Source organism: Lissotriton vulgaris, chromosome 6 (assembly GCF_964263255.1).
Source record: "Lissotriton vulgaris chromosome 6, aLisVul1.2, whole genome shotgun sequence".
In the NCBI taxonomy this organism is placed as follows: Eukaryota; Metazoa; Chordata; class Amphibia; order Caudata; family Salamandridae; genus Lissotriton; species Lissotriton vulgaris.
Genome location: NC_141694.1, coordinates 1009696500 through 1009710090, shown reverse-complemented (window position 1 = coordinate 1009710090; position 13591 = coordinate 1009696500). Strand labels below are relative to the sequence as shown.

The 13591-nt window shown below is 46.8% G+C and overlaps 1 protein-coding gene across 1 annotated transcript in view; it reads right to left on the bottom strand.

Annotated features, from left to right (window-relative positions):
• The window catches only part of LOC147708349 (alpha/beta hydrolase domain-containing protein 17A-like), a 471490-nt gene extending 460499 nt beyond the window's left edge, over positions 1–10991 (bottom strand). Inside the window, exon 1 of the mRNA XM_086925725.1 lies at positions 10586–10991. Coding sequence (XP_086781851.1) covers positions 10586–10911 — 326 coding nt within the window. The 5' untranslated portion in view covers positions 10912–10991. The remainder of the gene's footprint in view (positions 1–10585) is intronic.
• Between the last annotated feature and the right edge of the window lie 2600 nt (positions 10992–13591).

The window sequence follows — 13591 nt, the reverse complement described above, 5'->3', positions numbered from 1 at the left end:
AAAGTGCCTGATCGAAGTCGTCTAATTTTAGCCCGGATGAGAACTGAGGTGGTGAACAGTGAGCTGCTGTGTGCTGTTGCATAATATATGTAAAGACGACGAGATGTAGAAATTCCAGTGTCCAGAATCAGTCACCTATCGCAAACACTCATTAATTGGTGGGCGCTTCACATTGAACACAACGTGACACGAGTTAACAGTATTAGTTTCGCCTTATTTTTCTCTCACGCGCCCATGTTACATGCTCTCTTTCCTGCTATTTTTCAGAATATGTGCTTGTGTAATAACATTATTAAACAATTGCTTGGAATGGATTGTGAGTGCTTCGTGCAGCCACGTGCTGCAAGCGCCTCAGCCCCGTCTCTTACTCCCCAAAGCCCCTCCTAAGATATTTCTTGCACCTCATTCCTTGCAGTTTAACTGTATGGGTCAAACCACATCAGTTCAATCAGAGGACGCCCCTTTGGTACATTACATGTTGCGCGTTCGGGGGCACACATTTTCAGCTTTCTTCCAGGAGACCACAAAGAAAAGCATTTCCCACTACTGCTCTGACGTCAGTTGTAACTATTGTGTTTATTTACAAGCTACGAAGAAACTGGTGAAATGTATAGAATTTGAAGTTGGCCAATTACCCCCAACACGCACCTGGCACAGAATGTCCTGCATGTTGGCTGCACAGGAGCCATGCAGCGTTTGCAAAAGACACCCCGGCACTCTGTAGTAGCGTGTCCATGAGCTCTCAGTCACCAATCGCCTCGCAGCAGCCGAACTCCGGTACTTTATCATAGTGAAATGTATTCCTTTCACTAGTCTTGTAACCTGCACATCTCCGTTATATTCTGCTCTAAAACGACCCTCTCTCTTGCTCCCTGTTTCTCAGACTGCGTGTGTCATGAACTAACTGAAAAATATCAACACAAACTGCACATGAGTGCACAACCCAGTAATGCCTGACTAACTATAGTCCTCGCAACCTCTTCACAGTCTCCACGCACACAATTCGTGCTAAAGTACCTCATGTTAGCGTGTTCCTGCTGTTATAAAAATGTCTCTAATCTTTCCTGGGAGTTAAGTTTGACTATATCAATTACTAAACATGCAATAAAGATACCAACAACTCCACACTTCCTTGCACTAATACACGCTCACTAGTGTCTCTCTGTGTGTGTCTCACTCTGTCTGTGTCTCACTCACTGTCTGTGTCTCACTCACTGTCTGTGTCTCACTCACTGTCTGTGTCTCACACTCTGTCTCTGTCTCACACTCTGTCTCTGTCTCACACTCTGTCTCTGTCTCACACTCTGTCTCTCTCTCACACTCTGTCTCTCTCTAACACACTCTGTCTCTCTCTCACACACTCTGTCTCTCTCTCTCTCTCACACTCTGTCTCTCTCTCTCACACTCTGTCTCTCTCATCAAACTAGCGTACTGGCTCTGGAGCCTGAGACGGGAATATTGCAAACAGATCACTGAAGAAAAATTCAGCCTGTGGATCTAATCCAGTGGGATCGTAGCAGGGGTGCTGCAGGTGTCTCTTTACTTTGTATGTGGTAGTAGTTCCAAAAGCCCACCAAACTACCATACTCATATCTATCTATCTATGGCACGTAGGTTACAAACATATCACTGCAGCAGACTTTCGATCTCCTTAACTGTCCTTCTATCGGTAATGGAGGTTGTAATCAGAAAGTGTCACAGTTTGCCTGTGATGTGATCAGATTTTCTTAAGCTCTATTTAGGCAAAGAGCCCTCAATGCTTGGTTACGTTAGATGTACATGAAGAATGTTTAGCCTGTTCTACCCCCTATTGCCGCCCCTGAACCTCATGCCCAGCCAAAATCCCTCTCGATGCCTGCACTTGCCCCTCCACATTATTTTTTATTCTGACTACAGAAATGATTTTTGGGGGGTTTCGGCGTCCTAACCCCACATTGTAACTGGTTTAGTGTCACTACTATATGGCATAAAAGCTTCCAAGACAGGCCCCTGCGGATACAGAGCTGTTTCATTGCATGTGAGCAGAACCCACCCCTTACACCTCCGGTAACCAGAACATTTTTCAGCAGAAACCCAGTGGGCAGGCATCTCGCAGCCTCGCCCTCTACCCCAGGTAGTCCAGGGCTGACCCAGCTCTTTGGTGTGGTCTCTGGTGGAGTTCAGTGGCCTACAAGACAGCTGCCTATCGCTAGCCTCAGAAGTCTGCAGTGAAACTTGCATAGTCACCCGTGCATAGGGATGCATATGCAGTCTGCATATGTGGGTGCCTGTGTCTAGGATGGTCTGTCATAGATTCCTGCCGGTTGTGCTAAATGTTCATGGTTTGGTCAGTGCATCAACTAATAGAGGTTTCATAATGTTTGATACCGCATTTCCCTCTGATCAACATAACTTTCATTTCAATTAAAGCTGTCCATTATTATACATGTATTTAACTTAAGGTGAAAGACCACAAAAAATTAGAAAACATTTTGGATTTTTAGCCACTGCTTTCACCCTGCCCCCAGACTCACTCACCCTGCCTCTCCCATTTCGTTCAGAATCACAGAGCCCATACTTTGTTTTAATGCACTTCAACCACTGAGCAGACAGCACCTTCTCCAGCCTTGTACACTGTGCCTGCTACCACCGCTGCACTCACACTGCCCTCTGAATACAGTATTCAGGACTTGCAGCCATGGGTGTGACATGAAATGTTGAGTGGTTGCGGTTACTCACTAGTCCCTGTCTCGATGCTCATCCCTCCACTTCTAGATTTACTGTTTTTTAAACTTAACACTCCTTCCCTTCGCTGTGAGACTAACACTTGCTTTTCAGCTACGTGACTGCTACATGTCCTTCATATCTGAAGTAGACAAACTTGAACATCCACTGCTTATCTGCTCTTCTTCATGTTAGGGAAGCTTGCTCTGCTGCAGCCATTACTAACCAAGAGAGAACCCTGTACAGCTACTCCCAGTTCTGCATATGCTCTTTGTGTGGGAGAAGAATGTGGAGATGTAGCAGTGAGTGCTCAATAATATAATCACATCACACCTGCCTCTTGTGTATTTGTACTTGTGGATACTGCCTCAGTGAATCATAGTGTATCTGTTACGTGATTTTGCTGCCCCATGACCCGTTCATAAGCTCTGCCAAGAAGTGCAGTTATTCCCATCCACACGTATATCAGCGCATCACATCTGAGGATTTTTGAAGCTGGACAGCAGTTGGCCCTATGATAGAGAACACCCTTCTGTCCTACAGGTTCATATTTCGACACAGTCTAGACTGTGCCAAAAACACTTCAAGAAATGCAGTCTGCCCTCTGCCTTTAGGTACTATTTCTCTACATATGAAAATGTGTTACATGCAAAATATCTGCTAAATGGGTGCAGTGCACACTGACCCATCTGCACACATGCTGTACAGCCAGCGAGAACAACAGTTGCATTTAAGGGTGCATGACCATGCACTGCATAATTGGACTTGCACTTGAAATATATATTGCACGGTATGTTGCACTGATTACAGTGCAGGGTCTCTCCGTGCAGACCTACCATAGTGATTTATGGAGTAGGTGGGGCAAGCAGTTACCTTCCCAGGACAAGTAGATTTATGTAACATTTTGTCCCCTGGCCAAGTAGATTTTTGAAATATTTCCACACCCCTGCTTCTAGAGGGAGAAGACATGTTACTTTACTAAAACGCGGTTAATCCTAACCAGAGCCTCAGCATCACAAAATGGATGCTGCTGCCACAGACACGAGTCTGACCTCCTACTGCTGACCGAAACTTGGCAGGGGAGGCCTGGACAAAGGGTTTCCTGTCGCAGGGAGGTGCTACACCTCCCCAGACAGGAGATAGTGGATTGTAGCAGGGAGGTTTGAAAGAAACTAGACACTGCCTGGGGAGCACAAGGCTTCCCATGCATAATCCAGTCAAACCAGTTCTGGGGTACTCCAGCCCCAGTTCTGGAGCGAAACTGGACAAATGGAAAGGGGTGTAACCACCCCCTTCCTGGGTCCCACCCATAGGAGGGACCTAGCAGGTAATCCAGCCCACAGATTTGGAATAAAGGTGGGAGCAGTGCCAGCGCACATCAGACTATCCTGACTGAAACTTAGATACAGAACTCTGGACCCTTCGACATCCCACTCGACGTGGAAGACTGAAGAATCTCCCTTCTGGTCAAGGAGTGACCACCCTGTGCAAACAGGCACCATCCAGCGCCTCACTGTTTACTTTGTTGCAGTTCCTGCCGGAACTCGAGCGACAGAGATCGACAAGACCCAGCTTTCCTGCCTTCCAACAGCCCGATCCACAGTCCCAGCGAATCTGAGACCCGTGGGGCCGGCCATCTTGGAAAAACCACGAAGTGCTGACCGTGCAGCTCCCGAGGCTCCCTCGACGCTGTGCATTGGGGTTTGAGAAGCCCCAGCCCCGAGCAGCTTTTGCACCAAAGCTCACCCCTCCACACTCACCGAGTGCTGCGTGGGGCCCTTCTGCATTTTCCTGCTCGACGCGTTGGTCCGGTCGCTTGCCCGTTGGCTAGTGGCCCCAGTACCGACGAACCTTTGAATTTGCTCTGCTAGTCTGGTTGCTCCAGATTGGCCCACGCTCCCCTGAAAAGGACACCCGCTCTGACCTTGCTGGTCCGAGTAAGAAGCGATCTTCGAATCCTGCGTGGGTTGCCTTTGCCAAGGCTTGTTAGCTCCAATCCAGTAGCCGACACCGCCGACAGCCAGAGCCTTCGTGGGACAGCTCGTGATCCACTCCTGGACATCCTCGGTGCCCCAGAGTCCATGTGGCAGCGGAGAAAAGCTTAACGAAAACCACCCGATTGCACCCGACATTGCCTGGTTCCTTCCTGGTTCCACCCTGGTCACTGCTGAGTGACCCAGACTCTGTCGCCTCTGCTTTCAGGTACTCTACATCTTTGATCCACCCTTGGATCCAACCGGACACTTTTCTTCTGGACGCCTGCAGCATCTTCATCTCCAGGCACCATCAGACTGCGTGACGAAACCCGACACACTTTGGCACCTATGCACCCGCTTCCTGTGGGTGAGGTAACTCATGAATGCCGGTGCTCCTGCATTGGTATACACCTCTAGTGTCTAAGTCTAAAGTTTGGTCATTCTAGTCCAGTCGGAAGACTCCTAAAACTGTAACTCGATAACTTTTACGCATTATTGACTTTGCATTGGTGCATGCGTGTGCTTTTAGCGCTGCACCCGAGTCCAGCGGGCTTTTACCGACTTCACCACTGTTAGTCCCGAATAGCCCCAGCGATTCCCAAGGCCCCAGGCCTTACCACTGTTCGATTAGTGATACTTATACCACTATTTTAGTATATGGTTTGAGTGGCCCCCGGCCTCATCATAATAGTGCAACTTTCATATGTTTTACTGTGCTTTTGTTTGAACGCTCGTGCTTCTAGACTCAAAGAGTATAGAGGATTATTCCAGTAATAAATACATATATTTTTATAATATATAACTTGTGTGGTGTCCTTTCATTTGATATTTCAGGATTGTGTTTGGTAAAACAGCTGGCTTCACATGCCCTCTTGAGTTTAGCCTGAAGGCTGCTTAGTCCATGCTACCCCTAGGATAGCTTGTCTATAAGGTTGACTTACAACCACCACCATAAGGGATTGTTTGGACTGATACAAGGTGCCCCCAGAATTGGAGACATCATATATCAGGCCAACTTCTCACATTATGGGAGCCACCTTATTGGTAATTTCAAATAACCATGTATTCACTGTCTCATCATCATACACAGTATCTCCACCTAGTACTGGTTTAGTGGAAGCTAAGATATTTGTCAGCGTCAATTTCCACAAAAATTACTTGTTCTCCTGTTATTCTCTGGCGTAGTTCAAGCCCAGAGGTAGGGAAGTAAAAAGTGATAAGACCTCCGGAAGCTTATCACAATTATTAGGGGTATTAGAAAATATGTTGTCAATTGCATGGCCTGGTATATGGGTAGGTCCCATGGGGTCATAGATAGGCTGATGGTCACAAGTAAGTCTGTCAGCTTCTGAGCAGAGCTATCAGTGGTACTTGTAGGAAGGTGGATATCTGACTATGGTTACCCCAAAACTTTTTGCCTGGTGTTTAGCTGGTTTTTGACATCGTTGGCCTGGGATCCTGCTATTCAGGGCCCCAGGCTAGTTATTCTCTCCTCAAAATGGACTCCATGTACCCTAGGTGCATATACAATTGGAACTGGTTCACCTTATAGGCCACTGTAACAGTGTACCATAGGTACCCAGGGCATAGGTGTAGCCAAGGCCTACCAGGGGCTGCAGCATGTATTGTGCCACCCCTGGGCTGGCCCCCATATTTTGACACAACTGGCTGATCACTCAGCTGGGGTAAGTTGGTGTAATCACCTCTTGCTTAGATATAGTATCCCTATATCTAACCTTAACTGGACACATGTTAACCTATAAGCCATTCCTATGGAAGGCCCCTGCAATCCTGGGGGCAGAGTGCGTGGTTTCATGTGAGATGGCCCTCTAGCATGAGCTGAGCCTGTCTGCAGCTGTCGGGAACAACTCCCTTAGCTGTTCCGGGATATTGCCATACCATATACTCTTAAGTGCATTATAATCCTTGCGGTTATATGCTAACTTTGGTTTGGCTTTATCAAAACATGTCGAGTAAGGTGTCATACGTTTTAGAATACTATCCCCTCAACAGTTCTGTCGACGGGGATAGCATTCCACCCTTCTAGAGGGACACGACATGTACATAGCCTTAACCCCGGTTAAAGTTAATCAGAGCCTCAGCATCACAAAATGGATGCTGCCACCACAGACACAAGTCTGACCTCCTGCTGCTGGGAGTCCTTCCAGCGAGGGAGGCTTGGGCAAAGGGTTTCCTGCCTTGGGAGGTGCGAGCACCACCCCAGACAGGATTTTGTGTATTGGGTAGGACAGGGCTGAATAGAATCAGACATGCCCGGGGCACACAAGGTGTCCTCGTGCATAAGCCAGTCCAAACCGGTCCTGGGACTTTCCAGACCCAGGCCTGGCGAGGAGCTGGACAAAGGAAAGGGGGTGTAACCGCCCCCCTTCCTGGTCCCACCCAGAGGAGGGACCTAGCAGGTGATCCACCCCTCAGATTGGGAATAAGAGTGGGAGCAGTGCCATAGCACCTGAGATCATCCTGAAATCAACTTAAAACTAAGAAGACGCCAGACTTCGACATTCTGCTGCACAGAAGACTGAAGAGCATCTCCCTTGTGGCCTAGGAGTGGCCACCCTGTGAACACAGGCACCATCCAGCAACTCGACGTCTGCTTTGCCGCCGCCTCCTGCCGGAGCCCGAGCCCGAGGCCAGAGCCTGACGAGACCCAGACTCCCAGACTTCTCACCACCCGATCCACAGTCCTTGCAAAGAAGGGACCTGTGGAGGCACCGAGAGACGTGGGACCGGACATCTCAGAAGAACTCCGAAAAGCTGACTGCGCAGCACCCGAGGCACCCTCGACGCTGTGCTTTGGGGATTGAGAAGCCCCACAACCGAGCAGCCCTTGCACCGAAGATCAGCCCCCAAGCATCTCAACGATCTGCGTGGGGCCCTTTTGCTTCGTGCCACTCGACGCGCCATCCCGGCCACTTGCCACGTGGTCAGCGGCCATCTTGGTGACAAAACCTACAATCTACACTGCGGGTCTGGTTGCTCCAGACTTGCCCTCGCTCCTGTAAAAAGGAGCACCCGCTCTGACCTTGCTGGTCAGAGTGATAAGCCTTTTTCACTTCCTGCGTGGCTTGCATTAGCCAAGGCCTGTTTGCTCCGATCAAGTTGCCGACACCGCCATCAGCTAGAGCCTTCGTGGGACAGCTCGTGACCGACGCCTGGACTTCCTCGACCTCTTCGTGTCCACGTGGCTGCAGAGAAGCTACACCTCATCGCCTGTTTGCACCCGACATCGCCTGGTTCCATCCTGGTTCCACGGTAGTCACTGGCTAGTGACTTTGAACATTGTCCCCTCTGCTTTCAGGTCTTCACCACTTCAGATCCACCCTAGGATCCACCGGTACTCTTCACATCGAGCCGCCTGCAGCATCTTCAGCTCCAAGCACCACCGACCTGCGTGACGAAACCCGACACTACTTCGCACCTGTGCACCCGCTTCCTGTGGGTGAGGTAACTCAGCAACTCCGGTGTTCCTACACTGGTACACACCTCTAGTGTCTGTGTCTAAAGTTTCATTCTTCTAGGTCACTCGGAAGGTTCCTTAATAACGACTTCATCACTGTTAGTCCCGAACAGCTCCAGCGATTCCCCAGGCCCACTTCCTTTCAGCTAGGTGGTTCTTATACCACTATTTTAGTATATGGTTTAGGTGGCCCCTAGGGCTCATCCATATTGTGCAACTTTTGTGTATTTAAACTGTGTTTTGTTTTAACGCATTTGCTTCTGTGCTCATAAAGAATATAGGGGATTTTGTAGTAAATAAATATATATATATATATTTTCAATATATATCTGTGTGGTGTCCTTTCATTTGGTATTCAAGGGGATTGTGTATGGTAAAACAGCTTGCTTCACATGCCTTTACAGAGTTTAGCCTAAGACTGCTTTGTCCACGCTACTAGGATAGCTGGTCTATAAGGTTGACTTACAACCAATCATCATAAGGGTTGCTTGGCATGGTACAAGGTGATCACTAGAACTAGTGAGCATCATATACCAGGCCAACTTCTCACAGTACTGTCTAAGTGAATGTTGAAATTACCCAAGATCGTAAAATTCGCATAGTTAATGATTTTATGAAAAAGTGCTTGGGAGATTTTGTTAAGAAACTCACCCGCATATACTTGGGTGCGCTACAACAAAGCCTCTTCAAAGGACCAGTGAGGAGCAGGGAAATGCAGAAGCCTAAGACCTTCGCTCCTGTCAAATCTTCAACCAGGAACGTAGAACATTTAAGAAAATTCATAAATGCAAGGGCAAACCCCCTACCACTTCGCCCCTCTGTATCTAGATGGACACAGACATAATTTCGGGGAGGGCTAGTTGCAACTCTGGGCACAATTCATCACTAAGTCAGTTTTCGTAAAAAAAATTAAAAAAAAGGATATCTAAATGCTCTTCTTCCATCAAATTAAAAACGTCCAGAGCATGTTTCAGGAGAGAGTGAACATTAATAAGGGCTGCTGTCAGTCTATAGGGTGACTGACTTTCTTACTTTTTCCCCAATTCCTGAGTTTGCTGGGAGAAAATTCTGTTTTCAGCAGAGGCAGGTAACAAGGTCCAAACAATCTACTAAAAGTGGGTTAATACACTGTCTCCTACAAGAGCCTAACTCATTAAGTTCTTCTGAGGTGTAAGTTATGGGGAAACTGATCTCTGAAGTAAGACTGGCATTATGGCTGGTGCTGGCAGCAGTCCTGGCTCAGATGAATTTGACTTAGGCACGCCAGCGGGCGTACGGGTGGTGGCCATGTATTTATACCAAAACACTAGAGGGCTGCCTCTAAGCTGGTGCCTCCCGTGTTTAGAGGACCCGTCCCCCTCAACTACCACATTAGTGCTGCAGCACCGGAACAAGCCAGTAGAGCAGGAATGAAAAAAGGTTAGTAAGAACAATAAAAACAATGCAAAAATACTAAAATGTTCAACTATATTAAAAATCAATTCCCCCCCAGCAGCAAAGCAATATAATTGTTTCAATTACAATCATCTTCATTGGATAAAACATCTGGAAAGTCATCGCAAACTTCATTTCCACACATTAAGGTATCTACCAGAAGGACTTGGTCGGATCTAATGTAATGCTTAACTTTTTTGGATGGCCCCATCCTAGTAGATTGGATCCTTTCTTGGTTACATTAACCTTTCCCATTGTGCTCCTTCCTTTAAAATTAATCGTCATAATGATCATACCTTCCAACGGGATGAGATCCCCATTACATTACCCTAGTTTGGTACTTCAAGTTCACTTGGTTGGTCCTTAAACAGAGTAAAGAATAGGTCGTTATCCACTAATGTATAGGGCGAACAGGAATCTGCAAAGAACCAGGATAGGCTTAGTGTCAACTGTAATTTCACAAGAAAGAAAGTTAACGCCCCAAGTGTTACCATGTAATTGGAAAACTAACTTACTTTCTTCTTGGGATCCTGTTTTACAGCAAGAACAGGTTTAGAATCTCCGAGGAGGAAAAGAAAAAAAATGCACTATACCAAAGGAAGGTAAATAGATATTTACAACAAATCATTTTACATGGGGGGGGGGGGGGAGTATGCAGGGTGGAAGCAGGAAGCAGTGACAGAAGTTTCTTTCATCTCGTTCAGGATTGCGTCTGCACCGAAATGTGGCATAGCTAATTCGCATTAGAAAACAATACTTCAGTACATCATCAGAAATGTGTTTGAAAGACAATAATATACACTATATAGACACTATATCAGTCTGTAGATGTAATATCACGCGTAAAAATGCATATTACTCATTGTTAATGCACAAAACATACTTCTTTAAAACACTCAGAGACAAATCCATTGCTTTGGGTTGAAGGGCTAACGGTTTCTCATGCACATAAACAGCGTGAAATAACCTTCAGTTCATATACCTTGATCCTCACCTTTCCTCTGGTACACAACGGATGTACATGCACCCAATCATGTTTCCTCGAGTGTTCTTCGTCATAAAGACATCCATTCTATCAATCTCCTGTTGGCTATACTGGAAACAAGCCTTTTCGGTCAGGCGAAGTTTCCAGCGAGCTATGATGTCATCACTCCTTTGTACAGACCCATTTTCGACGTCTGCGTCTCCCCCTTCAGCCTCAGGATCAATGGAATAAGTTGCTCTCGGGGGCCTAAAGCCCAGTTTAGCTGCAATACTGCCAGGACACGGTGGACAGCAAAAAATAAAGAACAAGTCACTGAATGGTACCTCCTCCACCATTCTGAGATTTAAAAACGTCAAACTACCGTTATGGATTGTGTGGGGAAAAAAGAGGTACGCCCTTAGCGGTCAAGATAATCATTAACTACCAGCCAAACGAAGACACCATAAAGCAGAAGCATATCTGTTGCTTCATTAACAACAACAGAGACTCAATCCTTTACAAAAGGTGTGCAAGGTTGAAAATTCAATTGTCTGCCTTAGCCTCATCAAAAGCCACATGGAAGGTAAATGTAGGCAAAAATGATCCCACTTTTCCAAGTGCATTTTTTGAAAACAAAATTATATATTTTTATATTAACAGTTTTAGCAACTGACTTTCAAGTTGAACATGATCATTTTACATGAACTCTTAGCTGTTCTTGAATCACACGAAGTTACGAGTGAGTCCTTAGTAAAGTTCTGTGTACTTGACGTCCCAGTGAGTACTGCACTGTTTTTTAACTTTAACAATGAAACCATCTTACAAAACAATAAAATGTCTCAAATTTTAATAGAGTAGAAGTCGCCTTGTATTAAGGAAAACAATTTTGTGATACACATTTCTGTAAAACAAGGCACAGGAATTCACTTCGTCAGTCCGAGATATATCGGTTTGAAAAGTTAAAAAAAAATCACATTACAATGTGCCGTTGGCTTCTTTCTCTCTTAACATGACATTTTCAGACGAAATTGATTGAACGCTGAATCCGGGTATCGAGAAATTCCCTGAGATGAGTCCGTGGAAACTTGAAATCCGTTGCCGACGCTATATCATCATCATCATCAGTCCATGAAATACAGAGAGCACAGCGTGTAACCAATCACGTAAGAGCAAACACGTAGGAGTAGCAGAAGGAATGCATGGCAACCTTGGATTGGCTTATAAAACTAGGCTGCTGGTTCTAGCTAGTCGACTTCTCTATTGGTACAAGCAGAAAAGCGCCCTCCATTGGTGAATTATAATTGCCATAAAAAGTGACCGAGGTTTGTAACAGGGTTACCACCTTTCACACAGAAAATGCCGGCTGTTAGTTCACGTTCTAATTTCTGCAATGGCACCGACGTAATCATATAGAACTTTAACTAAAATTGCCTGTATTCATTTTTCAAATGGACTTACTGTCTTAGTTCACTCAAATTGTTAGCCAAGGTGTATCAAGGCAGCTCTAAATTTTCTATTTCTATTTTAGGGGGTTTTGTAAAGCACTTGGTGACGCACAGCGGCGTGTCCCCGCTAAGGAGAGATATTTACTGGAACCTACAGAGGCGGCATACCTTACTGTGCGAATAGTGCAGTTTTAAGCTTGGCTCTAAAGATTGATTCTGATGGTTCTAATCACATTTCCAAGCACTTGCGCCCACTAATTTCTGTTTTCAGTATGTAATGATGAGAGGAAAAATACAAGCTTTAGTACCGGCTCCAGTCCTGCCAAGTATCACGCATTAGTCGTGACACTAACGCATTTCAGTGTGGTGCTCCGCATCACCGCACTGAAATGCATTGGCACGCAATATAGGCATAGCGCTTCAGCTGTCAAACCATTAGCGCTGCCTACTGCTAAAGCAAAGATGGAGTGGTAGCAGCGCGCTCGCTCCCTTGCGTGCGCGCTCTGTTCACAGGCTTGGGGGCCGGCCCGGCTGACTGCTACAGTGTATCAATACATAAGGAGATTTCCGGCGGTGGCGCCGCTCTGACTGCGTCACGTCGAGGTAGCGGTTGCAGCAAATCATGGCAGCACTCCTCTACTCGCACCAAAGCGTGGCTCCCGGCTTCAGTAAATTTAAAATGACAACGATGGCCCCACTGCGAATTGCTGAGGGAGTTACCGTTGCAGCTGGCAGGCCGGTCCGCCCCACGGTAAACTCGAATTGCAGTGGCTTGCGGTTCGCGGCCTGAGGTGGCTTCACAAGTAAGTGGAGACTGACAGTGTTTGCTGCATGCTGCCTACCGAGTGAGTTAATATGAATAATAATTTCTAGGAAATGTTTTGTTTTTTAGCAGCAGCGCGATCAGCTGCCTCAGTGGCGGTCGTGTTGCAGTAAACTGTAGTTCAGAGTTCTGCCCGGCATAGCTGCAGGCTCCAGGCAGCTTGCGGGCTGTGTGTGACCAAGTGCTTGCCTGAGCTGCGGCCCGTGCCCTAAGTGCTCGGTGGTACACGTGCTGCTGTCTGCGCCGGTTACAAGAGAAGCTGTACTTGGATTTCAGAAGAGTCCACACGAGGTCCAGCTCATAGGCGAGGCCAAAAGCAAAGGAAACGTAATCAAACTCTGTGAAAACAGGAGTGTAGGAGCCTGGAGGCGGAAGCAATCCTGTGCCGGTCGCTGCACCACACAGGATTCCAAAGAGGGGATGTTTTCTAGCAGAATAAATAACGGGGTTGTGAATAGTGTGCACTGTTTCAGTAAAATTGTATGGTTATTGCTGCTTTGTCTTGCCGTCATGTCAGGGAACCAAGCAGACGGGCAACTAGAGCCAAATTTCGGGGGGGGGGGGGGGGGGGGGGCTGAGAAATATTTCGGGGGGGGGGGCTAATTCTTCCAACCATAGATAGAGTGGCTGTAAGAAGGGGTGAATACACAACAGAAGCCTCAATTACACATAAATGGTCTTTTAAAGACCTATTAAATACTCTGGTGCAGCTGCAATTATATGCTTGCCAGCCCGCAAAGCTGTCTCCGCACGGACTGACACACACAA